At 41.6% G+C, this 27,916-nt stretch overlaps 1 protein-coding gene across 3 annotated transcripts in view; it reads right to left on the bottom strand.

The window, feature by feature from the left end:
- Positions 1-11,908: 11,908 nt before the first annotated feature.
- LOC125546120 (G-type lectin S-receptor-like serine/threonine-protein kinase At4g03230) overlaps positions 11,909-27,916 on the bottom strand; it is a 69,327-nt gene continuing 53,319 nt past the window's right edge. Inside the window, exons 1-8 of one of the 3 annotated variants that reach the window (XM_048710267.1) lie at positions 15,807-16,084; positions 14,760-15,723; positions 14,385-14,495; positions 14,105-14,286; positions 13,223-13,433; positions 12,909-13,146; positions 12,657-12,807; positions 11,909-12,565 (exon numbers count right to left, since the gene is read on the bottom strand). In XM_048710267.1, the coding sequence (XP_048566224.1) occupies positions 12,254-12,565; positions 12,657-12,807; positions 12,909-13,146; positions 13,223-13,433; positions 14,105-14,286; positions 14,385-14,495; positions 14,760-15,693 (2,139 nt within the window). In that variant the 5' untranslated portion in view covers positions 15,694-15,723; positions 15,807-16,084 and the 3' untranslated portion in view covers positions 11,909-12,253. Of the gene's footprint in view, positions 12,566-12,656; positions 12,808-12,908; positions 13,147-13,222; positions 13,434-14,104; positions 14,287-14,384; positions 14,496-14,550; positions 14,635-14,724; positions 15,724-15,806; positions 16,085-27,916 lie in introns of those variants that run through there. The other 2 variants (XM_048710268.1, XM_048710266.1) reach the window with 2 other exon arrangements.

Genomic DNA, 27,916 nt, shown 5'->3' with positions numbered 1-27,916 from the left:
AAGCCCTTGGATGAGAAAAGGTTTTGCAAGTTGCGGTGTGAGCTAAATATCTTGGAATCCTCAAATATCCTGTGATCATGCACACATCCTAACACTTATGCATGTTGATGACTTAGATGTGCAAACACATGAATTAACATATATCTTCAATTAATGAAGACTTACACTCTAAGTGTGAATACATTAACGCGGAATTTGACTTCGGAGCGCCATGATAATTGTGCGCCGTGTCTGGGTCTAATACTTCCTATACGGTGGGTAACGCCACCACCAAACTTTTGTTTGGAATACTTTCTGTTGGCGTTACATTTGCAAAGTCTTCACATTTGGTTTGTCTTCAATGTTAACATGGCTTCATGTTTATCTTCAATATATTGATTTGGTTTCTGTCCTCTACAGCATTCACTTATAGCTATGTCTTCTAGTTGATTCTTTTGAACTAAGTGAATTTGATCGGACCCTAACCTTTCTATGCTCCTGTCTCAAATCTATCTATCCAAATCATATGCATTCTATTGAAACTGTCGAATGTCTTCCCTGCGTCCTTGTCAGCAGAAGATACAAAGACAAACATTAATCTGTTTTCAATGCTCAATCCTTTTTACCTGAAACCCGGAGAAGCGGGAACGACCACCCGACAATCCAAGCGTACGTGGGAATGTGGAACAACCTTCGATGTGTTGCATGATACACGTGTCCTTCAGATGTGAACCACCAGGGGCACCTGTGTAATAACGTTGTGCTGTCCCTGTCCCTATAAATACACACCTCACCCCAGTCATTATCTCTTCTTCCACTTCTCTCTCTCTCTCACAAACCCTAGCGCCACCGCTAGCCCTCGACGACGCCGGCGACGAAGCGCTTAGCTGTCGCGACCTCACCGACGCCGTCCTCACGCCGGCCGCGGACATCATCTTCTCCGCTGTCGCCGTAGGTGTCCTCCGTCGCCAAGTTAGGGCACGGAAGATCGAACTGCTCGGCCTCATCTCCTACTCCGTCTAGCAGTTCCTCGAGTGGTAAATAAAAACTCTTTTTACAGTCCATTTGATCCGATAGATTTGTCCTTTTCAACCACAAGTGGTTTCTGTTCCTACAAAGTTGGATCTATCCTGTTCTGCATCTCATAGCATGCCTAGTATGTTCACTTATGCTTCACAAAGTAGTTAGATTCCTCACTTGTACTTATTCGTGGATTCGTACAAATCTGGAACCAACTCTCTACATATGAGTGAATGTCTTCTAAACTGATTTATCTTCAAAATCTTCTAAGAATGCATATGACCTCTTCCCCTTCCCTCGCATCTCTAATGCTGTCATAGGTACATGTCCGTGGGAGAATCCCTTGGTTCTCATAGTCTGCATTCATTTGCAGAGTTCTTACAGCATCACATAAATTCTCCTGAAGCCAGTTCCTGTCTGACCAGTAGACAGAAGACTTTGACAGTGTTGAAGCCTTTCAGTCTAAACTTCATGGCAAAAGAGAAATCAGCAAGGAAGGGTGGCAGACAGAGCCGTGGGGGTACATCAATGGACCTGCCCGAAGATCTCTATGAACTATACAAAACTGACCCCGAAGAAAGCTATGGTCGGCGCAAGACACGAATCCAATGGATTCGAAGATACTGGGCCGAGCAATGGTTCAAGTACAGATTCGTCACCAAGGAGTATGCTGAAAAGAATGCTCTCTCGCGTCCTTGGGGAGATATTATCTATAAAAATCTTCAACCCAAAGACCAGAACTGAAGCCATTGCTCAAGGATTTTACACTTGCATGGTCCGAGGGCCACAGCCTACTGATGCCGACCCATCGTCATTTCTATGGTGTCGAGATGACAATCTGTTCAAGCGCAACTATCAGTCTGCAAAGAACTCGGCCAAGGAAAACAAGAAGTCATTGGGATTAGACTTCAACCCAGGCCCCTGTGCGCCACGTGCTGACGGCACATGCGAAGTTGAACCCAATCTTGTTGGTCCCTTCTACAACTTAGAAGGTCTCATCACTCACATTCAGGTTCAAGGGGCAGCCGTGGACCACTCTGCAGATGACGCTGATTCTGACGAAGCGCCTGCACCACTGAAGCCTGTGAAGCAAAAGAAACCAAAGGCTTCAAAGCCCTCCTCTGCACCAAAGGTCTCACGGGCGATGCCTCTGGCCACTGCACCTCCTGAAGCCAGTGTGCAGTCTGAAGATCTCTCTCGCATCTCCAAGTCTGACAAGTTGAAAAAGCCCATGCAACCAACTGGTCAAGCATTGACCCCTGCTGCTGTTTTGAGAAACGAGAATGATGCCATTGATCTGTCTAGCGACGACGATCTTGGCGATGATGCTCTTGAGCAATTGATAAAGAGCAATCAAGAGGCGGAAATCTTCAATGATCTTCCCCTCTTTGATGTGGAGATTCTGTACAAGTTTATTAATGAGTGGCTTGACAGCCCAGACCTTAGTTTTGATGATCTTCAGCTCCCAATTGGCCTCAGCGTCTCCTTCCATGGAGCCATTGCTCCTGAGATGGCTCTTGCCTAGAAGATTGTTGAGCTGAAGCAAGAGATTGACTATGAAAAGGCTCAGTTCAAGAAGCACATGGCCAAGCTCAATGTTGAAGACATTCAAAACTTCAAGGTCATGATGCATGAGCTCAAGGAGGCATTCCACAAGAAACGAGAAGAAGCAAAAGGTTCTCGTGAGCGCATGAAGAATCTTGCTGCCAAATGTGTTCAAGGCTACAATGAAGCTGAAAATTAAAGCGCAAGGCTTTGGGGCGACCAGGCATCGACCCCAGAATGGCTGCCAAGAAGAAGAAGAAGAAGCCAGTTGTGGCAGAACCAGAAGCATCAAGGTAGGAAGAACCTCGCATTGTCTTCCGGCCAGTATGACAGGCTCGAAGCCTAAGGTCCCCACAGTGGCTTCGGAGTTCAAGAAAACTAGAGCAGCTGAAGCCGAAGCCAGAAAGCGCAAGACCGTACCAAAGCCACCACTGATGATGCTCCACCAACCAAGAAAAGAAAAACAAAGAAGAGATACCGGGCTGCTTTCATAGAGCCCCTTGTCGTCGAACCAATTTCTGTTGCTCGTCCTCCCTCTGCACACCAAGAACGTCGTTTGGTAGTTCATGAGCCTGCTTCCACAGAGGCTCCTGAAGCTGAAGAGAATCCAGATGTTGACCCCACCGCAGCTGAAGACATTAGTCATCAAGACAATGTTGAAGATGATGAAGTCCTTCCTCAGATCGAGCACAATTTGGTATCATCGCCTATTCTCACGAACAGCAAACTCATCAACATTGGTCGTCCAATGACGCAAATTGCTCAGGATGACTCATGGGCTGATCACCCTCAAGAATCCCCTCATGATGAAGAAACACCAGTTACTCCCCCACCACAGGTCACCACTCCGGTGATTGACAGTGAAGACCTTGAGGCCCAACCAACTCCATCTCCATAGGCGTCGCCAGTGTTTCGTAGGCTTTGCAAAGGACCAAGGCCACATGTCACATTGTCAAGTGTTCCAGAAGGAGAAGAGCGCCAATCCGTTTCACGCGAAGTCTTTCCTGAAGCCTCTCCTACTGCGAACATCCCTACATTTGAAGCCAAAACGGCTGAAGATATTCCGGCTGCATCAGCCGATGATCAAGAAGAAGAACCAAGAGATGAAGAAAGAGCTGCTACACCCCCGTCCAACCCTGAAGTTGTTCTCGAGAAGAACGTGTCTGACCCTCCAGCTCCTGAAGTGGAGGTTACCAATACTGAGGCTGTCACCAACACTGAAGCCAATGACGTTGTCATGACTGAAGCTAATGTGGCGCCTGAAGCTAATGTGGTGCCAGATGTCGCTGCACCTGAAGCTTATGCTGCACCTGATGCAAATCTGCAGCTTTAAGCCAATGCCTCTGCTCCTGTACCACCTCCCAGGCCACACACCATCGAGCAAGCATATGATCGTGGTCAGCTTGTTACAGTCCGCTAGCCAATTCTGGTTCCTCCGCCTGCTCCCGGACCTCAATTTTCCTATCATGTGGAGCACAGGCCGCAGGTCCAGAAGCCAAAGCCAAGGCTACCACGGTTCCCAGGTACTGCAATGTCACCAGGATCGTTTAATCTGAATGGATTCAAGGCACACAACACATTCTTTGACAGTGACAAGAATCCCTACACAAGGCCAAGAATCTCCTCAGATCGATTCTGGAGTTATCAGCAGCGAAGCTACTATTCTTGCATCTTGTACAATCAGGGGCGCATCTCCCCACATATGCGTCTTGATTGTGAAGCCATTGCTGGACTGCCATGCCTTGAAGAAGCCCTTGACTGCTTCCGTGATGCCGGTCTGCTCAACTTTGTGACTGCCAAGGAACACTGGAATGAAGAATTTCTGCTTCAATTCTATGCTACCCTCCACATTTGTGCATACAACAGGGATCCAAAGACTTGGATCCTTGAGTGGATGACGGGCGATGTCCATCATGAAGCTAAAGCCCAAGACATCATTGAGCTTACAGCCCTGCCCACTCCTGGCGAATATTATGAACCAGGTTGTCAACAACACCAGAATGCTTTGGAGAGCATTTTCCAGAAACCTGAGCCTAACATGAGCCAAATGTTGAGCATGATGAAGCCTCTGCCACGCGACGCTGAATACCCAATGGAATTCTTTGTCGAAGACCTAGAGTATCTGCCCCGCACCATTTACCATATCATCAGAAAAACTCTATGGCCTGTCAAAGGACATTCATCTGCAGCGAAGTTTGAAGGAGCAATGAAGACTTTGGTTTTCTATATCTTCAATGGCATCAGCTTCAATGCTCAAGACTTCTTTATCAGTCAGTTGGCTGCATCTGGCTCCGACATCTTTGGTCTGAAGTTCTATGCTCCATGGGTAATGCGCCTTAACAAGCTTCACTCTGCCTTCAACTATCAGCCGTCTGCGCGCAATCATCTCGTATTCTTGCTAGAGGTTGATCTGTCTGTTGAAGCCATTTACCCAGAGCCTGCAAAGGATCCGATTTATCTTCACAATGTTGATCGTCAAAGCTTCACCCAGCCCATTGAAGGAGTTCAGGCCGTCTCTCGTGTTTATCCCTTGGCTGGCAACACACGTGCCCCTCGCGCCCAAACTGAAGCCACTGGAAGCACCATTTCCCAAAGGCCTCAGAAGCGATCTCGTGTTCTCAATGACCGAGAGCTTCTCGTCGCTCTACATCAGAAATAGGATAAGCATCATGACTGGCTTAAGCGTCAGATGCAAAGCCTCTTGGTGGACGTCAATCGCATTCGCAATCTTGCCACCAAGAATGACTTTGTTACACATGAAACCTGTCGGAGGTCCTGGAAGAGTTTGACATTGCTCACTACTGAAGCAGATCTTCAAGACGATGGCTTCACAGAAAGATTCAAGTTTGACTCCACTCCTCCAAGGAATGCTCACTTGCGTCGGACTCCCCCACCTGAAGACTCTGACTATTCTTCCTCAGCTGCAACGGTGAATGCCAGAGTCATAGATGATCAAGATGATGCCACTTCACCACCTCCACCTTCAGCGCGTGTCGACACTGCACCAAGTTCTTCTGCACCACCGGACCTCAACGACGACCCTGCTGCTTCGCCTACTCCTCATGGGAACGAGTAGAAGCTCTATGTCTTCAAACCTTTTTGGTCCTTACTGACAAAAGGGGGAGAAGCATATGAGTTGATAGTCTTCAAGCGGGTCCATATGGGTGGTTGCTATACTTTTGCCAAGTGCTTACAACTCTCGCTTTTGATACATTTGGTTCGTTTTTGAGTTGTAACACTTAAACTTGATGGTCGTCTGCTACCTTTTCGACACTATGTGATGCGATGATAAATTCCGCATGTGCGACGATAAATTCCACACGAAGTCATTTTGCATACGTCCATTCCTCATTATGCATGTCATTATCTTCGATATATCCTTTCATGCATGATGAATTGTCTTCATAAGTAGAAGAGGAGCTCCGCAAGTACAACCTGCCATGTGCATTTGCATTCAAAAGCAAAATACTTATATGCACATCTTCAGGGGGAGCCTTCCTGCTACTTACGAAGACAATACTTTAATCCTTTACAATTTCACATAATTTTATCCCCGTTGAAAACTTTAACTAGTTTGTCATCAATCAAGTGCATCTAGTGCCACCCCTAGTTGGTTTTGGAGTATTGACGACAAACCTGGTTGAGGGACTAATGTGTTTGTAAGAATTGCAGGATAACACAGGTAGAAGTCCCTCATTTATTTGGTTTTCCTACTGGAGATGACCCCTAAAAATGTATGAAGACATTGAAGACAAAGGTGGTATGTGAAGACATTCACATTGAAGACTATGACAAGAGAAGACATCGCGTGAAGACTATGGAGCGCGAAGACTTAGTTGTTTCGTCGTTTCCTTTTCTTCTCTGTTGAGTCAGAGGAACCACCGTACTGTTAAGTGGGGTCCAAGTGAATCAGTCAGAATGACTGAAGTGATGCTTAACCTAAATCCTATGTCTTCGAGCAAAGACAATGAGAGCAAATCTTATCCAGAGCTGGATAAGTCAGCTTTGCTTGTAGCCTAAGTAAAGTTGTCGTGTGTGTTTGAAATCAGAACGTTGGAACACGTGTCTGTTCCTTAGTGACCCAGGGTCATTTCGGACAAATCAGGTCGGGTTGCCTAGTGGCTATAAATAGCCCACCCCCTACACCATAAATTGGTTGGCTGCTCAGAGTTAGTGCACGGCTTTTGTTGTTTGAGAGCAACCCACCTCGAAGCCTTTGAGAGAGAAATCCTTGCGAGGACAAAGCCCTAAACACCCAGAGCCAAAGAGTTTTAGGCATCACTGAAGTCTTCCTGTCTGTGTGATCTGAAGACTTATTACACTTGAGGACTGTGAATCCTCCAGCCGGTTAGGCATTGCGTTCTGAGCATCCAAGAGTCATTGTGGATCGCCGGTGAACAAAATCTGTGAAGGTTTGGAAGTCTACCTTGAAGACTTACCAGAGTGATTGGGCAAGGACTGGGTGTCCTTAGCTCAAGGGGAATAAGGTGAAGACGCAGTGTTCTGAGTTAAATCTCAGCCTCCCTAACCAGACGTACAGTTGTCACGACAACTGGAACTGGTCCAACAAATCATTGTCTTCAACGAGCCACTGGCTCTATCCTTTCCATCTCCTTATTTGCATTTGGTCCTTGTGAAGTCATTGCCTGTTTGCATTATCTTTCAGTCTTCACTGAGTGACTGATTGTTCTGATTGGCTTCATACTATCTTCCATCCTGATCCATATTGCCTAGCTGTTATTAGTCTTTATGCTTTCACTTCATTGAATACTTGACTATGGCTTGCCTAGTGTAGTCTACCTTCCGCTGCATGGTAATAGGTTTATTTCTATCGTTTGTCTTCGAAACTTCCATGTTTTGAAGACTTTCATAAAAATTGCCTATTCACCCCCCCCCCTCTAGTTGATCACTAGCATTTTCACTATGATCGAGCGCTCTCCTTTATGAGCCGGCCAATGAACAGGCAGCACAGCAATGTATTAGTAGCACGAAGAAAATAACCCAAAAAATATGGCTAACCACTCTGCTACTACGCACTTGTGAAATAGTGCAACGCAACAAAGCATAAGAACAAAACACTGTAATCATGTATAATTTTGAATTATTTGATTTTTTTTTAGAAAAACGTGATATCTTTTGAAACATTTGAAAGTTGACAGATTTTAAAAAGAATCATGAATTAGAAAAAACTTCATGTATTCAAAAAAGTTCATGAAAACTGAAAACAATCATCAATTGTGATTGTTTTTTATCAATTTTCAAAAAGTTCACAGAATCTCAAAAAATCATAGATTTTCAATAAGACGAAAAAATATGGAAAAAACTTCATCAATTTCGAAAACTTCATTGATTTAAAAAGGGTTCATCAATTTGGAAAAAGTTCCGTTATTTTCAAATATTCGAAAAAATGTTCATTGATGTTGGAAAAAAGTTCATCAATTTTACAAAAAAATCACAAATTTGAAAACAATTCGTATTTTTAAAAGAACAGATCATCGATGTGAAAAATGCTCATGGATTTTGAATAACAATTCACGAATTTAGGAAAAACAAAAATCAAAATCAAAATAAAAAGAGTTCATCAAATTTTAAAAAATGTTCAAAGATTTTAAAAAAAGTTCATCAATATAAAAATAGTTCATCTATTTTGAAAGATGTTCACAAAAAATGAAAAAAGTTCATCCATTTTGAGAAAAGTACATTTGTTTTCGAAAAATAATAAGAAATGTTAAGAAAATAAAAAATAAAATAAAAACCAAAGAAAACGGGTCCAGGAAAAACAAAACGAAGAAAACGGCTTCCACGAGCCGAGTAAAGAATAAGGGGCCGAAAACATAGCATGTCGTCACAAGTGATGTAGTTGTCCTGGTGGTTACTGTATTTCTCCAAGAAAGATGATGTCTCGAGATTGAATCATCCCATCACAGTTTTTTTTTGGAATTTATGAGAAAAATAATAATATAGAAGGTAAAAATGCGCCGGCGCAGGAAGGACGGAGGGGCGTGCGCCCGTTTGTGTCGATGCCTGGCACAATGGGCGCCGTCTAGGAAATGCCAATTAGGAGCTCCCAGTATTTCCCTCCATAATGGGTGAGCCATCCCGCGGTGGCCTGTAGGCGAGCAAATGCTAGGTATTGCAATTAGCTTCGCTAAAAATAAAATGTCTCACAGTTAGTGAGGAGAGCACCCGCTCGCGGGTGGCAAATAGTCAAGCCTTCACTGAGGGCACGCACGAATGGACCAGCCCAAGTGTCCTTCCTTCATTGGCTGTTTTCTGTTTCTTTTTTCTCTTCTTTTCTTCTGTTTCGGTTTTCTTGTACTCTTTTTTTCCTTTTTTTTCCATTTTTCAGGTTTAATTTTAATTCTGATTTTTCATTTTCCTTTTATGGTGAACATTTTTCCTAATATATGGGGATATTTGAAATGCGCAATGATTATTTTAGTACATATTGAACATTTTACGTATACACACCAAAATGTTTTAAGATATACAATGGAAGTTTTGTTGTATATATAGAACATATTTTAATTCATATTGAACACTTTTTTAATACACAGTGACCTTTCTAATATACAGTAAACTTTTTTATGATATGTGATGAAAAAATTTGTTGTATCGCTAGACAATTTTTTTTGTATGCATTGAACATTTTTAAATACTTTGCAAAAAATTGACAATTTTTAATATACATCAAATAGTTTTTTAATGCATGGTGAACTTTTTTTAATATACATTAAACTTTTTTATAAAACATACAATGAACAATTTAATGAAATATTTGTTTCTATTTTCTAATAGAGTTTTAAATATCTATATCTATATCTATACCTACTAATAAAGCAAGGTGTGTTTATTCAATATTTTCGTCCGTTCACCGCTAAAAAGTATGATTAAGTTGGGTAACGCCAGGGTTTTCCCAGTCACGACGTTGTAAAACGACGGCCAGTGAATTGTAATACGACTCACTATAGGGCGAATTCCGCAGTTGGGCCGGGCACACTCCAGACCAACAAAGCTAACCCAGTAATTATACCGCCCATGCATTAGGAAGACCTTATTTGTCGCGCGGGGCGACAAATCGTTGAACGTACACACAGGTCGCCCAAGACTGGGCTGGCCCGTTTTTGTTTTTTCAGTGTTCTGTTTCTGTTTCTATTTTCCTTTTTCTATTCCTCACACACACACACACACACACACACACACACACACAAATATATGGAAAATGCATCTTACTATCGGGTGTAGCTACACCAATTTTCTCATTTTCTCATATATTACCATGTGATTGTATGTACTCTACTTTATTATTTTTAATATGTTCATATACTATATTTAAAATATTCCAAAGTGAGTTACATGAAAAAAATTAGAAGTGGGCTCATAGTTTTATTGTATTTGTGAAATACGTATATATTTATACGTCAAATGGAGTATGCACAAAATATGATACATACTACCAAAAAAGTTATATATATAATACCTAAATATTTTATATAGTACATACTACACGTACATACTCTTCAATATGATACTACCTTGAATGTATGAAGCAAAAGTGGAAGTAACTACACCCAGTAGTGGGAAAAATTGGTTCTATACCCGGTGGACAAATTTTATCTACTACCGGTTATAGTTACCACCACTTGAGTTTTTTATGTTGTATGTAGTATCTATCAAATCGAAGAGTATGTACGTGTAGCATGTAGTATATAAAAATGTTTAGGTAGTATATATACTACTTTTTGGTAGTATATATCGTATTCTGAGTATGCTCTTTTTTACGTATAAATATGTACGTATTTCATAAATATAAAAAAACCATGGGCCAACTTGCAATTTTTTCATGTAACTCACTTTGGAGTATTTTATATATAGTATATGAACATACTTAAAACGATAAAGTAAAAATATATTACCACATGGTAGTATATGAGACATGTGGGGTAACTACCCCCAGGTGGTACGATGAATTTTCCATATTTGTGAGTTATATGAAAAAATTACAAGTTGGCCCATGATTTTATTATATTTGTGAAATACATACATATTTGTACGTAAAAGAGAACATACTCAAAATATGATACATACTATCAAATATATATATATATATATATATATATATATATATATACACACTCTCTCCAAACATTCTTATATACTACAGAGTACGCGTACATACTCTCCGATTTGATAGATACTATATACAACACACAAAACTCAAGTAGTGGTAACTACCACTGGTGGTAGATATATGTGTATTTTCTTAAATATTCGCGCCGGCCATTGGTTAGCAGCGCGCATTTATTCGATCCTAGTTGGATATAAATTAAAAAATTGTGGACATGTGCTAGTAAAAGGGAATATGTTGTTTGGCTCTAATTAGAAGAAGAAAAAATGTGAATACGTGAGCGCTAAAATAATCAAAGACAATAAACCATTATAGTGAAGGGACATTTATGACAGATTATGCTTATGAAAGAGGATTTATGCGCTGTAATTAGTAACCCATCCGGTTACGTCGTCGTAGGAGAAGGAGAGTGGTTGAAGCAACCGTGTCCCGTTGGTCGTCACACATCCATCAAATGAGCAGGCATGCACAACCCCGAGATGGAGGCGGACGCGAAAGAAAAAGGCACGAGTTGGGTGCTTGCCACCACACCTACCAACCCCACCATTATCAAGATTTCACGGGCCAAACATGTCCATTGAGAAGACCGCAATCCCTTTCTGTCGCCTACCGTTGTGGAGATCATTATTTTTTGACACATTGATTATCATTTCTGCTGCTTGTTGTAAATAAAATATCTCTTCCATTGCAACGCACGGGCATATATATGTGCTAGTGTAGCTCCTAAAAAAATGAAGGATTATTGTTTTTTGGAAAAAAACTACTTAAAAACTGAAAAGAAAACAAAAAGAAAAACAGGTCGCGGGAAGAATGGTCCGGCCTGTTCGCACCTGCCTTCAGTGAACTGCTTTCGAAAATTCAGTGAATGGTGCGGTAATGTTGAAGAAACACATGAAATTTTAAATAGTAGAAACATACCTTAAATCACTGAAGGTATAAACTTTCTAGATGAATTTTGCATGAAAGTTTTAATCAAGAACTTCTGTCCTTAGCAGTGAGTAATACAATCAATGAACTTATCCATCATTAGTAGGCTAAACACCGAAAGGAAAAACTCCTTCATGTTGTCCTTACCATGACAACTCTACGGAAATGCTTGTTTTCGTAACAGTATGGAACTGCTACAAGCATATCAATATTCTAGTTAGCCTGGCATGTCAATGGAATTAACTTTCAGGAAAACATGAAAGGCGTGTATAGATGCAACAAATACTTTACCCAGCAGGATTCAGTTAATGCATCTGCTGTCAGTTTGAAATCCTTTGAATTTCAAGTCTTCTTTTAAAGTCTACAACAGTGGCGACCAGTGGGAAAATGCATTTGTTATCAGATTGAAATCCTATGGATTTCAAGTCTTCCTTTAAAGTATATAGTATTAACCTGCATATCAATACAGCCTATGCATACTGGCAGAGCTTCATTCACCGCTGGACCGAACAACGGCTACAGAGATAGGCCGGTCGCGATCCTTCATAACAAAAATATGATAGGCATACTTGGTCTGCCCTAGTTCACTTGACCTGGTCTGCCTGTCTGTCTGATTACTAGCACTTCCATTAACAATTGAAGCAAGTTGATCAACTATCTGCCATCTGGCTCCTCAGTGATGGTTAAGTCGTTATTACTGCAGACTGTTACGTCATTATTACCCGATTCATCTTCCTTAGATACCCTTAGGCTGAAGTATGCTGGATGTTTAGGCACTGGAAAAATAACACTCTCTCTGTTTAACATCGCAACGACATTTGACATTGTCGGGCGATCATCTGCGTGCTCTTGTACGCACATTAGTGCAATGTTAATGTACCTCCTAGCCTCTGCTGCATGGATCTCCTTGGCAATTGATGCTTCTAGAAGCTCAAGACATCTTCCTCCTTCCCAGAGCTGCCATGACTGCAGATAATATATCATCACATACATGTCAAGAATTACTTTGGCCTACAAATAATGTACATATTTGTGTGAGAGTTTGCAAAATGCTCACATATCCAAGGAGGTTAAGAAAGTCTTCGTGCTGATGGAAACCAGAATTCCTTTGTCCGCTAAGGATCTCGAGAAGTAACACACCAAAGCTGAACACATCAGATTTGATCGAGTAAATGCCTTCAGATGCATACTCCGGAGCCATATAGCCACTGAAATGAGTTAGAAACATAAGTAAAATACTATATCAAATTTTAAAGGTTGATGAATCAGCTGATTAATGCTATTTTAATTCATCGTGTTATATACTTACTATGTTCCCACCACCCTCTTTGTGCTTCCTTGAGTATCATTGGAGCTGAAAATTTTAGCTAGCCCAAAATCAGAAATTTTAGGATTCATGTCCTGGTCCAAGAGAATGTTGCTGGCCTTAAGGTCTCTGTGTATGATGCGCAACCGAGAGTGCTTGTGGAGATACAGTAGACCTTGGGCTATCCCTTCGATTATCACACATCTTTTATTCCAATCAACCATAGTTGTTCGGCTAACATCTGCACATTAGAGAATGCATTTTATAGTATGGCCGAAATACGATCGAAAATAATGGTTAACCTACATTGTGCATACCAAAGATAAAGAAGTCCAAGCTCTTATTTGGCAAATATTCATACACCAAAAGTTTTTCCTCTCCCTCAATGCAGCATCCTATGAGCTTGACCAGATTATTGTGCTGTAGTTTCGCAATAAGTTCAACTTCATTTTTGAATTCTGTGAAACCCTGTCCTGAATGTGAGGCAAGCCTTTTAACTGCAATTTCCACTCCATCTGGTAATTGGCCCTGGAAGTATGTACAAAACCGGAGGCATTATATTTTATCGAAATTGCAGAAAATGAATCACATGCCAACCATGGGAGTGGGATATACAACATCACGTGTCCAATACATTGTCTTAATATTCCATTTCAGTGCATTTTAGGGCAAAATAAACATGTTTATCAAGAGTTCCTAAATTTTTCTTTCTAGTTTAAGGCCCCGTATGAGGTTACTTGTGCTAATCATATTTGGTTGAGATACAATATAAAACTGGACTTTAGGCTATATACACTATATGTTTATCAAGCAACCGTCTACATTATTATTATTTTCATTCTAAGGCATCGATAATATAATGGAAAGCGTGTGGCTTCACTTTTTTTTGTCATGGGTCACTACAAGATAAATTATATGATAACTGCCATTGTAGATATTGGAATGTATATATATATATATATATATATATATATATATATATATATATATATATATATATATATATATATACACATAGATTATTTTCCAAGGTAGGTTAAAAAACTAAGCACATCATAGCACGATTAATTATAGATTGGGCTACTGTAAACAACGCTACTGTAAATAACTAAATATATGCGGATGTTTTTAGGCAATCATGATTTAATATATTTTTTAGAAAGAATATTGATTGAATCTTTCCTGGACAATGCATTTACCTTGTAGACAGGACCAAAACCACCTTGCCCAAGTAGGTTTTCTTTGGAGAAGTTGTGTGTAGCATGCAATATCTCAGAAAACTCAAAGAGAGTGAACTCTGAACTCTTGTCTTCCAATCTCAAAACCAATGCGTCTTCTTCCAGCCTATTCGTGGCAGCTTGATCGTGTAAGATATCAGTTCCTAAATTGAGATGACACACAAATATACAACGTTAATGCCCACTACATAAATGAGCGGTAGTTTTTTAGAGCAATGTTGTAATCGTGATAACAACAAACCTTTTCTTCGTCTTGTCATCCATACAATGCAGCAGATAAAGCACAGAAATATTGACAGTAATGGAGCTGCAATAGCAATAATCCGCAGCGCCTTCCGGTGTGAGTTGCGTCCTAAAAAAACACGAATTCATCTATAGTTTTCATATAAATATAAAATGATAAGTACCTTCCGGCGTGATCTGCATGCATCGTCACTCAACGGAAAGACAAAGGGAGTTGACTCTTTTTTCGAAAATGGAAAGTTCTTTTCCTAGAATTTTCCAATAAAAAATTTGTATCACGCAAGATGTGTGACATGTTTCCTATATTAATGAATCTAACTGAAGCGTGGTGTCCTTACCAAGGATCTGCCGGGAAGGATGAGAATTTACATACCATGAAGTTCTTGGGTGCTCGCTTGCGCCTCCGGATGTGGTGGTGCCGCAACCGGTGACTGCGGTTGTGACGGCAGGTGCGGGTACACTGTAACTGGCAGCAAGGTAATGTTGATCGCCGGAACTGCAGATGCCAAGCTGACAATACGCAGCATGGGCTTCCCTTGGAAGAATGGGTATATCTCGTACCTCATGCTACATCGTGTCCCCAGAATTTGACCACCTTTATTACCGTCCATGTGCCTGAACGTTAACGAGGAGTAAGGCTGGAAACAGGCTGCACAGTCATCAGCGGTCAGGTCGGGCGTGCACTGCATAAGGCAGTAGACCGTCGGGAGGGAGCTGACATCTAACCGCGAGGTGGTGAACCTCCTCGGGCTATTCTCAGCCGATTGAGCTGTGTCGTTCAGAAGTGTGAACAACAAGAACCTGAAGGAGTCATCTCTTATCGAGGTGTTGAGGGGCATTTCGATGCTCGCAGCAATGACGAGTATTTTGTCATTGACGGTGGTGGCAAGAAAATTCTGGTTGGAGAACCTGAGCATGCAAGGATTACCATAGTAGTACACGGTGGTGTCCTTACTGTTCGGGCAGTTCTCCTGTCCGTCCTGGAAGGCGGTAACCAAACAGCCCTCACAGGCAGAGGCGTTGTAGTCCCCGCGGCAGAGTGCGAGGGCAAAGATGACATTCGGAACATTGCCATGGGTGTCGGTGGCGAAGAGGGTGGTGCTGGATGCTGCCTTCTTTGGGAGGGTGGATGAGAGGTGCCTGAGGTTGGCTTTGTAGGTGCTATTTGATTCATAGTTACCGCTGTTGCCGCAAAATGGCCAAGTTTCGGCAGCGGCGAGAGGCACGAGGAGCAGGAGGGGGAGGGGGAGGATAACCATGGCCATCCATGGATGACAAGGCATATCCACGGATGATAGGAACAGCATCGTCAGGGAACTTGTAGAAACTGAGGAGCTCTGAAAAAAATGTTATAGAACAAGAACATAATCAGTAAATAAAAATTAAAAACAATGTAGAGAACTGGAAAACGCCAGCATACATCAATAAGTCAGTAGATAACTGGAAGACTTGAGGAGATCCACCTCCCCAAGACCCAAGTTGTAGTAACCGTGGATCATCAATAAGCGATGGATCGGGGCTTATCTTCCACAGAGCTCTGCGTTGCAGGAAGAACTGCCTTAAAACGATGACGTCGCCGGCGCACGACCTCCGCTAGCGCTCGCTCCGCTCTCCTGGTCGCTCGCCAGCCAATGTAGCCTCCGCGGCCAAGAGATAAGTCAGCAGGGTGGGAATGGAGATGAGGGTTCAGTGGAGGACGGCGGCGGAGTGGACTTCTTTTTCAACTTCGGCGGCGGAGGACAAGGAGGAGGAGAACGACTGGTTGACCCACCGCGAGTCTCCCGTCCGTCTCGTAGTGCCGACCTCCTGCCTCACTGGACTCTCGTGGGCCTGCGTCGAACGTGTCTGCTGTGCGGCGGAATAGAAATGTAGACGCAAGACCAAGGAAAACGAGCTGGTGGTAAAATTGTAGTAGTAGTCCCTCTGCAAAGAAATACTTACAGAAGAAATAGTATTTATTTTTTTCAGTGGCGTTCTATTAAAAAAACATTTTTGCGACACACTCGCCGCACATAATCCAATGGTGGCATTAGTTTTTGCATTTGAGCAAGTTCATGAACATGTCATTTTGCATCCTGATAATGTTTTGTCTTTTTGTGTGATTTATTTCAAGTATGCTATGAGGTTGCATGGCACATGGTTAGCTTCATTTTCATGCCTACTCCATGCTAGTATTTATTCCATGTAATTTAGTGTACTGTGATGAGTGCCACAAGTATGCAAAGTTGCTATCATGAATCTGTTTCTGTCATGTCCTGAAATTCTTCTAAGTCTGAATCTATTTATAAAACTTGCTATGTTTACATGGATGTCATCATATCTTCTGTGCCTTTTTGGCTCATGTTCAGTAAGGGGCTTTTATTTTATGCATTTAGTAGAATCATGTCATTCCTTTATTTGCTATGATATGTTCCTATAGCATGTTGTTTGCTTGCTTTAAATATTGCTTCCTGATGTTGTTTTTGACATGTTGGAATTTTAGTAAGTCTGTGAAGCTAATATCTTTTGCACTTTTGCCATGCTTGTTTGAACCTGTTCTAGTGTGATTTAGCCGTAGCTCAGTGTTCATGTTTTGTCAACCCTCTCTTGTACCTCACTTCCATATGTTTTGTTTCTATGTTGGAGTGCAGTATCTTAGTTTCTTGTTGCATTCTAAGTGGCATCATGCTGTTAATCGCATATTTAAGTCATCCTTGTTTTGCTTGTCATTTGCAAACCGTGCAACCGTTTCCGGTGATCTTTATATCGATTTCAACCGAAATCATCTCATCTTTCCAGCGGCATACTTGGTTTGCGAAGTTGATGCTTTGATCATTCTTTCCCTTCTGGAGCACGCATATGCATTGCATATCATATCTTGCATATCATGCCATGTATTGCATCATGTTGTTTGTGCATTGCACCGTGATTGATTATTGTTCCATTACTTGTGTTCTTGCCTCGGGTAGAGCCGGGAGACAAGTACGTGAACGAGGAACCTGTTGAGTACACTAATGAGGATCAAGCTTTCGACAACTCTGAGAACATTGCAGGCAAGATGACCATACCCTCGAAATCACTTCTATCTTTGCTTGCTAGTTGTTCGTTCTATCGCTATGTCACGCTACCTGCCACTTGTTATATCATGCCTCCCATGTTGCCATGTCAATCCTCTAACCCACCTCCTAGCAAACTGTTGTTTGGCTAGGTTACCGCTTTTGCTCAGCCCCTCTTATAGCGTTGCTAGTTGCAGGTGAAGTTGAAGTTTGTTCCATGTTAGAACCTGAATATTGTTGGGATATCATTATTATCTCTTATTTATTTAATGCATCTATATACTTGGTAAAGGGTGGAATGCTCGGCCTTATGCCTGGTGTTTTTTTCCACTCTTGCCGCCTTAGTTTCCGTCATACCGGTGTTATGTTCCTTGATTTTGTGTTCCTTACGCGGTTGGGTGTTATGGGAACCCCTTGACAGTTCGCTTTGAATAAAACTCCTTCAGCAAGGCCCAACCTTGGTTTTATCATTTTCCTACCTACCACCTATACATTTCCCTTGGATTCTGTAGACTCAAGGGTCATCTTTATTTTAAACCCCCCCCCCCCGGGCCAGTGCTCCTCTGAGTGTTGGTCCGAAATGGTCAACCTGCGGGGCCACCTCTGAGAAACTTGAGGGCTGGTTTTACTCGTAGCTTGACCTATCCGGTGTGCCCTGAGAACGAGATACGTGCGACTCCTATCGGGATTTGTCGGCACATCAGGTGGCTTTGCTGGTCTTGTTTTACCATTGTCGAAATGTCTTGCAACCAGGATTCCGAGACTGATCGGGTCTTCCCGGGAGAAGGAATATCCTTCCTTGACCGTGAGAGCTTGTGATGGGCTAAGTTGGGACACCTCTGCAGGGTATAAACTTTCGAGAGCCGTGTCCGAGGTTATGTGGCAGATGGGAATTTGTTAATATCCGGTTGTAGAGAACTTGACACTTGACTTAATTAAAATGAATCAACCGCGTGTGTAGCCGTGATGGTCTCTTTTCGGCGGAGTCCGGGAAGTGAACATGGTCTGGTGTTATGCTTGAACGTAAGTAGTTTCAGGATCACTTCTTGATCACTTCTAGCTTCTCGACCGTGTGTTGCTTCTCTTCTCGCTCTTATTTGCGTATGTTAGCCACCATACATGCTTAGTGCTTGCTGCAACTCCACCTCACTACCTTCTCCTACCCATAAGCTTAAATAGTCTTGATCTCGTGGGTGTGAGATTGCTGAGACCTCGTGACTCACGGATACTTCCAAACAGTTGCAGGTGCCGAGGATACCAGTGCAGGTGATGCTACCGAACTCAAGTGTGAGTTCGACGAGGATTCGGGCCGCTACTATGTTTTTTTCCTGATGATCAGTAGTGGAGCCCAGTTGGGACGATCGAAGATCTAGCATTTGGGGTTTATCTTCCTTTTATTCGGATTTGGCCGTAGTCGGTCTTTGAGTGTATTTGGATGATGTATGAATTATTTATGTATTGTGTGAAGTGACGATTGTAAGCCAACTCTTTATCCCTTTCTTATTCAGTACATGGGATTGTGTGAAGATTACCCCTCTTGCTACAAAACTACCATGCCACTATGCCTCTAAGTCGTGCCCCGACACATGAGAGATATAGCCGCATTGTGGGTGTTACAAGTTGGTAGTATATTCAATGATCTTTTAGGGTATATGTTGGATGATCTTGTCATTACCTCTTGTGCTTCTTACATCACAGTTTTATTTCTCTATTTCAAGGGAGAATCATATTTAGGTTGTATTGTTTTTTAAGAATAAAAATATGTTTGTATTATCAACCAGGAATACTTTAAGTACAAAAAAAGAGGATATGAGGAGTGCACCGGCTAAGATACTTTGACCAACAGGGGCAAGTGATAGTTGCAGCATTCATTCATTTTAGGAATCAGAGTGACCATCCCATAATTAAGTCTTATAAATTTCAACACCTCAACATGCACCTGGTGAATCATAGTTAGCGTATGATCTCGGGAGAATACAATATGATGCAGATATTCTAGAAGAATTCCGCATAAAAGTATTTGCGAAAAAATATAACATAGAGGGTCTGTCTTCTGGATTTTGACAAGTGCCTATTTTCAATAATAGGAATCTTATGACATGGTCGGTATCTCTTACATGAAGAAACAACAAACTATAGCTACTCCAAACACAATGAAAACTTAAGTATCAAACCTATGTTGGTGCAAAATCTAGCTGATCCCTCAGTAGGGTGTCATGTCTAGCTGAACGATGGGGATGGGAAACAAAGAGGCAAGGTTTACTTAGGTTTAGGTCATCTCTGTGGAGGTAAAACCCTACTTACTGCTCTTTTATTGCTATTGATGGATGCACATCACATGGTACAATGACGATCGTAGGTCAGCCTGGACGACACGAGCGGGCTTTGCGGCTGATACGTCTCCAACGTATCTATAATTTTTGATTGCTCCATGCTATATTATCTACTATTTTGGACATGATTGGACTTTATTATCCACTTTTATATTATTTTTGGGACTAACCTATTACGGAGGCCCAGCCCAGAATTGCTGTTTTTTGCCTGTTTTAGGGTTTCGAAGAAAAGGAATATCAAACGGAGTCCAAACGGAATGAAACCTTCGGGAACGTGATTTTCTCAACAAACAAGACCCGGGAGACTTGGACCCTACGTCAAGGCACAAGAGAGGAGGCCACGAGGTAGGGGGGCGCGCCCGCCTACCCCAGGCGCGCCCTCCACCCTCGTGGCCCCCCTGTTGCTCCACCGACGTACTCCTTCCTCCTATATATATCCACGTAACCCCAAACGATTAGATAAGGAGCCAAAACCCTAATTCCACCGCCATAACTTTCTATATCCATGAGATCCCATCTTGGGGCCTGTTTCGGAGCTCCGCCGGAGGGGGCATCGATCATGGAGGGCTTCTACATCAACACCATAGCCTCTCCGATGAAGTGTGAGTAGTTTACCTCAGACCTACGGGTCCATAGTTAGTATCTAGATGGCTTCTTCTCTCTTTTTGGATCTTAATATAATGTTCTCCCCCTCTCTTGTGGAGAACTATTCGATGTAATCTTCTTTTTGCGGTGTGTTTGTTGAGACCGATGAATTGTGGGTTTATGATCAAGTCTATCTATGAATAATATTTGAATCTTCTCTGAATTCTTTTATGTATGATTGGTTATCTTTGCAAGTCTCTTCGAATTATTAGTTTGGTTTGGCCTACTAGATTGATCACTCTTGCAATGGGAGAAGTGCTTAGCTTTGGGTTCAATCTTGCGGTGTCCTTTCCTAGTGACAGTAAGGGCAGCAAGGCACATATTGTATTGTTGCCATCGAGGATAACAATATGGGATTTTCTTCATATTGCATGAGTCTATCCCTCTACATCATGTCATCTTGCTTAAGGCATTACTCTGTTTTTAACTTAATACTCTAGATGCATGCTGGATAGCGGTCGATGAGTGGAGTAATAGTAGTAGATGCAGGCAGGAGTCGGTCTACTTGTCTCGGACATGATGCCTATATACATGATCATGCCTAGATATTCTCATAACTATGCTCAATTCTGTCAATTGCTCAACAGTAATTTGTTCACCCACCGTAGAATACTTATGCTCTCGAGAGAAGCCACTAGTGAAACCTATGGCCCCCGGGTCTATCTTTATCATATTGATCTCCTACTACTTAGTTGTTTCCTTTGCTTTTTACTTTGACTTTATTTTACTTTGCATCTTTATCATAAAAATACCAAAAATATTATCTTATCATATCTATCAGATCTCACTCTCGTAAGTGGCCTTATAGGGATTGACAACCCCTATTTGCATTGGTTGCGAGGATTTATTTGTTTTGTGCAGGTACGGGGACTAGCGCGTAGCCTCCTACTGGATTGATACCTTGGTTCTCAAAAACTGAGGGAAATACTTATGCTACTTTGCTGCATCATCCCTTCCTCTTCGGGGAAAACCAACGCAATGCTCAAGAGGTAGCAAGAAGGATTTCTGGCGCCGTTGCCGGGGAGGTCTACGCAAAAGTCAACTTACCAAGTACCCATCACATACCCTTATCTCCCGCATTACATTATTTGCCAGTTGCCTCTCATTTTCCTCTCCCCCACTTCACCCTTGCCGTTTTACACTACTAGGGAAAAGCCTAGCAGCAGCGCGGGTTTTAGACCTATTAGTAGCGCGGGGTTATGCGCTACTGATAAGGCGCTACAGCTAAATCGACTTAGTAGTAGCGAGTTCCCGGAGGAGCGCTACTGGTAATTAGTAGTAGCGCTTCTCCCTGCCCGCGCTGCTACTATTATTTCGTATTTTATTTATTTTTAATTTCATGTTGTATTCGTACACCTTTACACAAGTTTTCATACAACAGGAATTTAGAAATTGTTTTTACATCATAATGAGTTATTACATCACGGGGTGAAAGAACCGTGTGGACTTGTTTCAAGTGGATGGCCATCCACTTGAAACTAATCCGCCGTTCTTTCACCCAATGATATAATAAATATCATCATCATCATATCATTAACAACTTATCATCATCATCATCATCATCATATCATTGGTCACTAGTCGTAATCACAAGTACTTCTCATATCATCAACTCTAACACATTGTATCACATAAAAAACATATTGTACCTCATAGGAGCTACTACATTCTCTTAGGACCTACTATATTCTCTAAGGTAAAATAGCAAAAAACAAGATAGCCCCTGACTCTCCATTATGGAGAATGAAGATTATCCTATCTCCAATTCTTGCCTTTCACTTAATGTTACTTCCAAGAACCTCCTTGCGAATGTCCAAACATTTTTTCCATTCTTTGATTAGCATGTGTTCACCGCTCTTAGAAATCCGATATGCACAGGTGAGCTCCTTAGATTCACCTGGCTGTATGATCATAACTGTAAGGTGACCATTCTGATACATCAGATGAGGCACACAATCCATCGGGATTTCCTGTTGAAAAACATAGTAATAACTTCGTAGTTAGCAATGATGTACTAGTTTTAGAAGTATGCAAAAGATGCACGGATGTCGTAATAGTAAAAAATCTTACCAGGGTATCTCCATAGAAGTTAACGTGGTTCAACACGTGCACTAGTGGCACGTATTCACCATAATTTGGAGTAGTTCGATAATAGGTATTGTAATTCTCAAGAAAAGTACAATAAGCAATCAGATGACTTTTCTCCTTATAAGTTAATTCGGAGCCATCAATGTAGTGGGTTTTGTCTACCATCTTCTGCACATTCTTTGAGGATTCAAAATAAGCTGTCAATGGAAATAAGCTGTCAACTATTTTGAAATAAACAATATAAATTAGTTAATAACTATGTTTGAGAAACTCACATTGCGGTAGAATCGGAAGCGTATCAACAAGGACCCAAATGTCCATATTGTCTTGCTCGATGTCAGGATTACCAAGATCCATGGTGACAATCATACCCTCATAAAAACCATACATTTTGCAAAGTGCTTCCCAATTTTGGCAACCAAAATGGGTTACGCTCTGAGAATTGTACAGATTTACTTCAAAATCGATATCATGATGGGTCCTTAGGTGTATTTTCTTTGTTTCATAATTTTCATGGTCTTCAAAACCCATCCCTCTCCAAGACATAGCGTCTTGCATGGCATGGGATACGCTAGTCGAATTGTAAAAGATGAAAATTAGATGTTGAAATAGTTGAAGTCATCCTTAATTACGAAAAAAGACACTTGTCGTTGTTGCGTACCATTTCAACATCGAAGGTCTCCTCGAGCTTAATGTTGAAGCGCCGATCTTCATCCAGCTCAACGAACCTGTCGCACATACCTCGATCATCGTGGCACCAGCTGCAATCCCCCGGGAGACTGTCGTCGTCCGAGTACGACATTTCCTACGTTCATAATTCAAAGATTAAACTTGTACATATTCTAGCACAAGTCATGCCAGAATTCACGGAAAAATCCGGCATGACCTTTGCTAAAAAAGGACATATCGAGCGCCTGAAATTTGCCGGAACGGAAATTAATCAACACTCTAGCAAAACATAGGCTACTCGGAGGTGTAACCAAAACATGAAATAATTGCTTAAACTAAAAAATAACAACAAATATGACATGTTCAACTAGTTCTATTAATTCAACTAGTTCTTGCTAAATATAAACTTAGTATAAAAAGAAAAAAACTAGTTCTTTCTAAAAATAAAGTAGTTCAACTAGTTACTAATTTACTTACTATACTAGTTCAACTAAAACTTAACTAGTTCAACTAAAACTAAACTAGTTCTATTAATTCAACTCGTTCTTACTAAATATAAACTTACTATAAATAGAAAGAAACTAGTACATCTACTACTACTAATTAACATCTAACTACTACATCTACTACTAATTAACATCTACTACTGCTAATTATACAACTAGTTTACCATCACTACTAGTAATTAATATCCACTACTTCTAAAAATCATTACCTATGAACCCTAAATTAACATCTACTACTACTAAAATCATCTACTAACTAAGCAAAGAGAGAGGGGGTGGGGAGGGGTAGGGGGCTTACAGAGGGAGAGACGGTGGCGGGGAGGTGCTCGGCGACGGAGGGGCGGCGAGGGCGGGCTCGGGATCGGGAGGCGGCGGTCCTGGGCGGCGGGCTCGATCGAGGGCGGCGGCGGTGAGGTCGAGGGCGGCGAGAGTGTGGTCGAGAGCAGCGGCGGGCGGCGGCGGTGAGGTTGAGGGCGGGCTCGGGCGGCGGCGGTGAGGGCAGGCGCGCTCGGGCTCGGGCGGCAGCGACAGGAGTAGGGGAACAGGCCGGGGGGGAAGGAGGACTTAGCGAAATTTTGAGCCGGGGGGTGGTTAACTTGAACTAGCAGTAGCGCTCCATATGGAAAACGCGCTATAGCTAACTTATCTATAGCGCACTTCAGTGAAAACCGCTACTGCTAATGGAAGCAGTTATATCAAAAATATACATTGGTCATCATTGATCTTTTTGTGTATAATCTAAATAGTCAACATGAATCCTCACTGTACCTGTATAGGTACAGGCGAGGATTCATATTGCAACCACAAATCATACACATATAGTTCAATGAAGACCAAGTGCTCGAGATAGGTTGAGAAGTAGCATATTTAAGGTGGTAAACACCTTGTTCGCTTAGCAGTATGGGACACTACAAGAAATATGTCAACTTATGACCACCACTATTGGTCACTGAATGGTCACAAATTTCCATTTATGACCTTTTTGTGACCAAAAACATAAGGTCAAAAGCTGGGCATCGTAAACTGACTATAGCGACCTTTAACAAAAGGTCGTTGATCCTATGACCTTCTGTTTTGGTCACTAGCAACCTCCCCAGGCCACGTAGGCATCCAGCGTGGCAAGCTTATGTGGCACAAGATTCAGCCCGGTCCAATTCGATTTTCTACATGGGCCTAGCCCATTAATTCAGCCTTTCTATATATTTTTTCGTGTCAATTTTTGGTCGATTTCATGGGCCTAGCCCAACATTATAGCCTTTTTATCTTTGGGCCGTAGCCTTTGTTTCTCTTTTTTAATGTATGCCAATTGTCAAATTCTGGTAAGTGGGTCCCAAATGTGACGTTCTAGTTTGTGGGACCCTACTGTCAAGGTCATGTTCTTTCATATTTCAATATGCAAATACAGAAAACAGACACAATATTTCAAATAACAGCAGGAAGCAATCTGCTACATCATATAACATACATAAAAATGTGATCAGCATCAAGTTTACAATTAGATAACACACATACAGCCCAAGTGTATCAGCCCAAGTCTATCACAGGAGCCCTACAAGTTCTGCTACATCATATAACACACAAATAGGATCAGCTCCCAGAACTAGCACACGTACAAGTTCTGCTACAAGGAGTTCGTTACTCCCAGAACTAGCTCAATGAGGTAAAACTATGCTTCATCCAACTTCTTTGTCCTGAATGAAATGCCAGCATCTGCACATTGTAGAACAAAATGTTTAGGGACAAAATAAAAGTAAATCGAACAGCAAAGTATCAAAAAAACCAAAGTATTAAAAACTGGAGTAATTTACTCATAGTTGGCAGGTACACAATACCATGGTTTTAATATAAAATACAGAGCAAGTGTTTGGCTACAACATAGAATGCTGTAAAATTTGTTTTAGAATCCAGGCATGTCAAATTTTAAGCACCAGCAGAATAGATCTAACAAACCAGACCATGATCATCATGCGCATCAGGATTTATGGTTCTAGCAAAACAGTAAAGAGATGGACATACACACATCAAGCATACCAGCTACTACATCACCATTCTCGTGACCACAGACATCACCATTCACTAATAATTCCCATTGGGAGATCAAACTATGCATCCAACAAGCTACAGCAATAGGGAATGCTGAAAAATTTATGACCCGAGATGACGAATCAACTGGGTACATCTCAGTTTGAACAACCACGACGAGACAACAGCCGCATACTAATGCGGCGAATCAAATCTGCATGCAGGAGCAGCGCCGTTCGTGGCATCCACACGAGGTCGCGCAACATCAAGAACATGGCGCATGACAGCAACAGACCTAGAGATCTAGGACGGAGGGAGGGGGGAGCTTACACTTGCGAATGCGGCTGGGTAGAGGTGGAAGCTGCGGCGGCCGCAACGGATGCAGAATTGAAGAGGGTCCTCATGTAGCAGTAGCAGCAGCAGCATGAAGAATTGAAGACCGACCAATAGAGCCTGCAATGCAAACAGAGAGGCATGAGGAAACTGAATCCAATCACATCAAATCAAATCGAGCTGCTGCACCTTGACCTTGAGGAAAACAAACCTCATCTCATGTCATCTCAGGGAAGAATAAGAAGAAAAATATATGGCTGCTGCTCCATGACCATGACCTTGAATTGTTGCTGCTGCACCAGATCGAGGAAGAAGAAGACCTGCAAAAAATCAATAACTAGCAATGTACAAGCATGAATTCATGGAAGGACGGATGCAAGGCCAAACATCCAGCATACTGTTTCTTAATGCGCCAACTACTTAAAAAACCATTGTAGTTCTAACCATATTAAATTAAATTAAATTAAAGGACAAAGTGAAGTCATGATGAATTGATAGTTCCATCTTATAAAGCTTTCTGTTTAGCATATCCTAAATCATAGTCTATCTACCAATATATGAATTCTTTAGTTTTCATAACCGAGGCTCACATATTTGTGCTGATTTCTACACAGCCAAGAAAAACTTCTTACAAATAAATTCATGGAAGCATATCATCCTTTCAGTCCCTCACCCATCTCCTAGTAGTATTACAGACAAACTAAATTTTACATAGGGAGGTTCAGATTATCTTCACTGTATTTTTAGTATTTTTTTTACTTGAGACAAACTAAATGCTAACATCAATGACAACAAGACTTGAACAGAAATAGCTATTGAAGAAACACGTTTATAAGATAGAATGAAAATGATTTACACCACAACATATAGTTCACATGTACTGGAGCTAGAGACTACAGAACACACATAATCACACATATGCGAACAGGGTACTACTCAATGGTTCAGGTTACACTATTAAACAAAATTATACAAGCGACTAGACTAGTATCACAGATCTACAGAGTAGTACTAAACAGCTAAAAATAAGTAGTAGAAGTAACTAGTACAGGGAGCAAGTACTCTTAAAATCTGAATCTTACAGACTTATACAACACCGGGAAATTCAGAGAAGAAAGGGAGAAAGAGAGATTGCAGGAGGAGGTCGAGGATTATGCAAATTAACTTTGTCGAGACTTATACAACATGAAGACAAATTCACAAGTTATTTGCATTTTTATTGAGAACTGTGTAACACCATTTACATTACTTTCACAACAGAAACAAGAAACTTTGGTGCATTGTAAAAAAAATATGCACGCAGAGGTTGTAAAAAAATATGTGTACATCTAGCTAAGCTCCATCATGATGTACTACGGCGTGATGTCCACGCTGAGGTTGTTCTTGGCGAAGAAGTCGTGCTCGATGGCCGTCGCGTCGGCCACCACAAAGTTGACGCCGTAGTGCTTGCTAGAGAAGAAAATAACAAGTCAGTATACATATTATATCTGTCAAAAGAAGGACCAATATCAATCAGACCCTTTAATTTTAAAAAACATGGTTTCATTTGATGGTTGTTGGAGTAGCAGCTTTGGTTTGCACTATAAGGAACCTGTAATATCAATTTCTAACTTTCTAACAGTGAATTGGATCCTCCGGTGGTGTTGGGTGTACTAGACAAAATGCTACACCCGTGGACTCCGTCTGCTGAATATGATGAAGTTCTACCAACAAGTTCGTCCTCTCTGTACTTTCTTTTATTTTCCAAATGGATCAAGAAATCAATGTTGTGACTCATCTATACGGAAAGGATCCTACATAAAAAGCTACTGTTCCATGCATGGAGAGATCGGCAACCATTTATACATTCCTATCTCTGAACTAAGAATCGGTACAACATGTGGATGTCTGTGTGACAGA

The sequence above is a fragment of the Triticum urartu genome, chromosome 3 (genome assembly GCF_003073215.2).
Source record: "Triticum urartu cultivar G1812 chromosome 3, Tu2.1, whole genome shotgun sequence".
Lineage (NCBI taxonomy): Eukaryota > Viridiplantae > Streptophyta > Magnoliopsida > Poales > Poaceae > Triticum > Triticum urartu.
The sequence above is the reverse complement of the archived record's forward strand: the minus strand, read 5'-3'. Positions and strand labels throughout refer to the sequence as shown.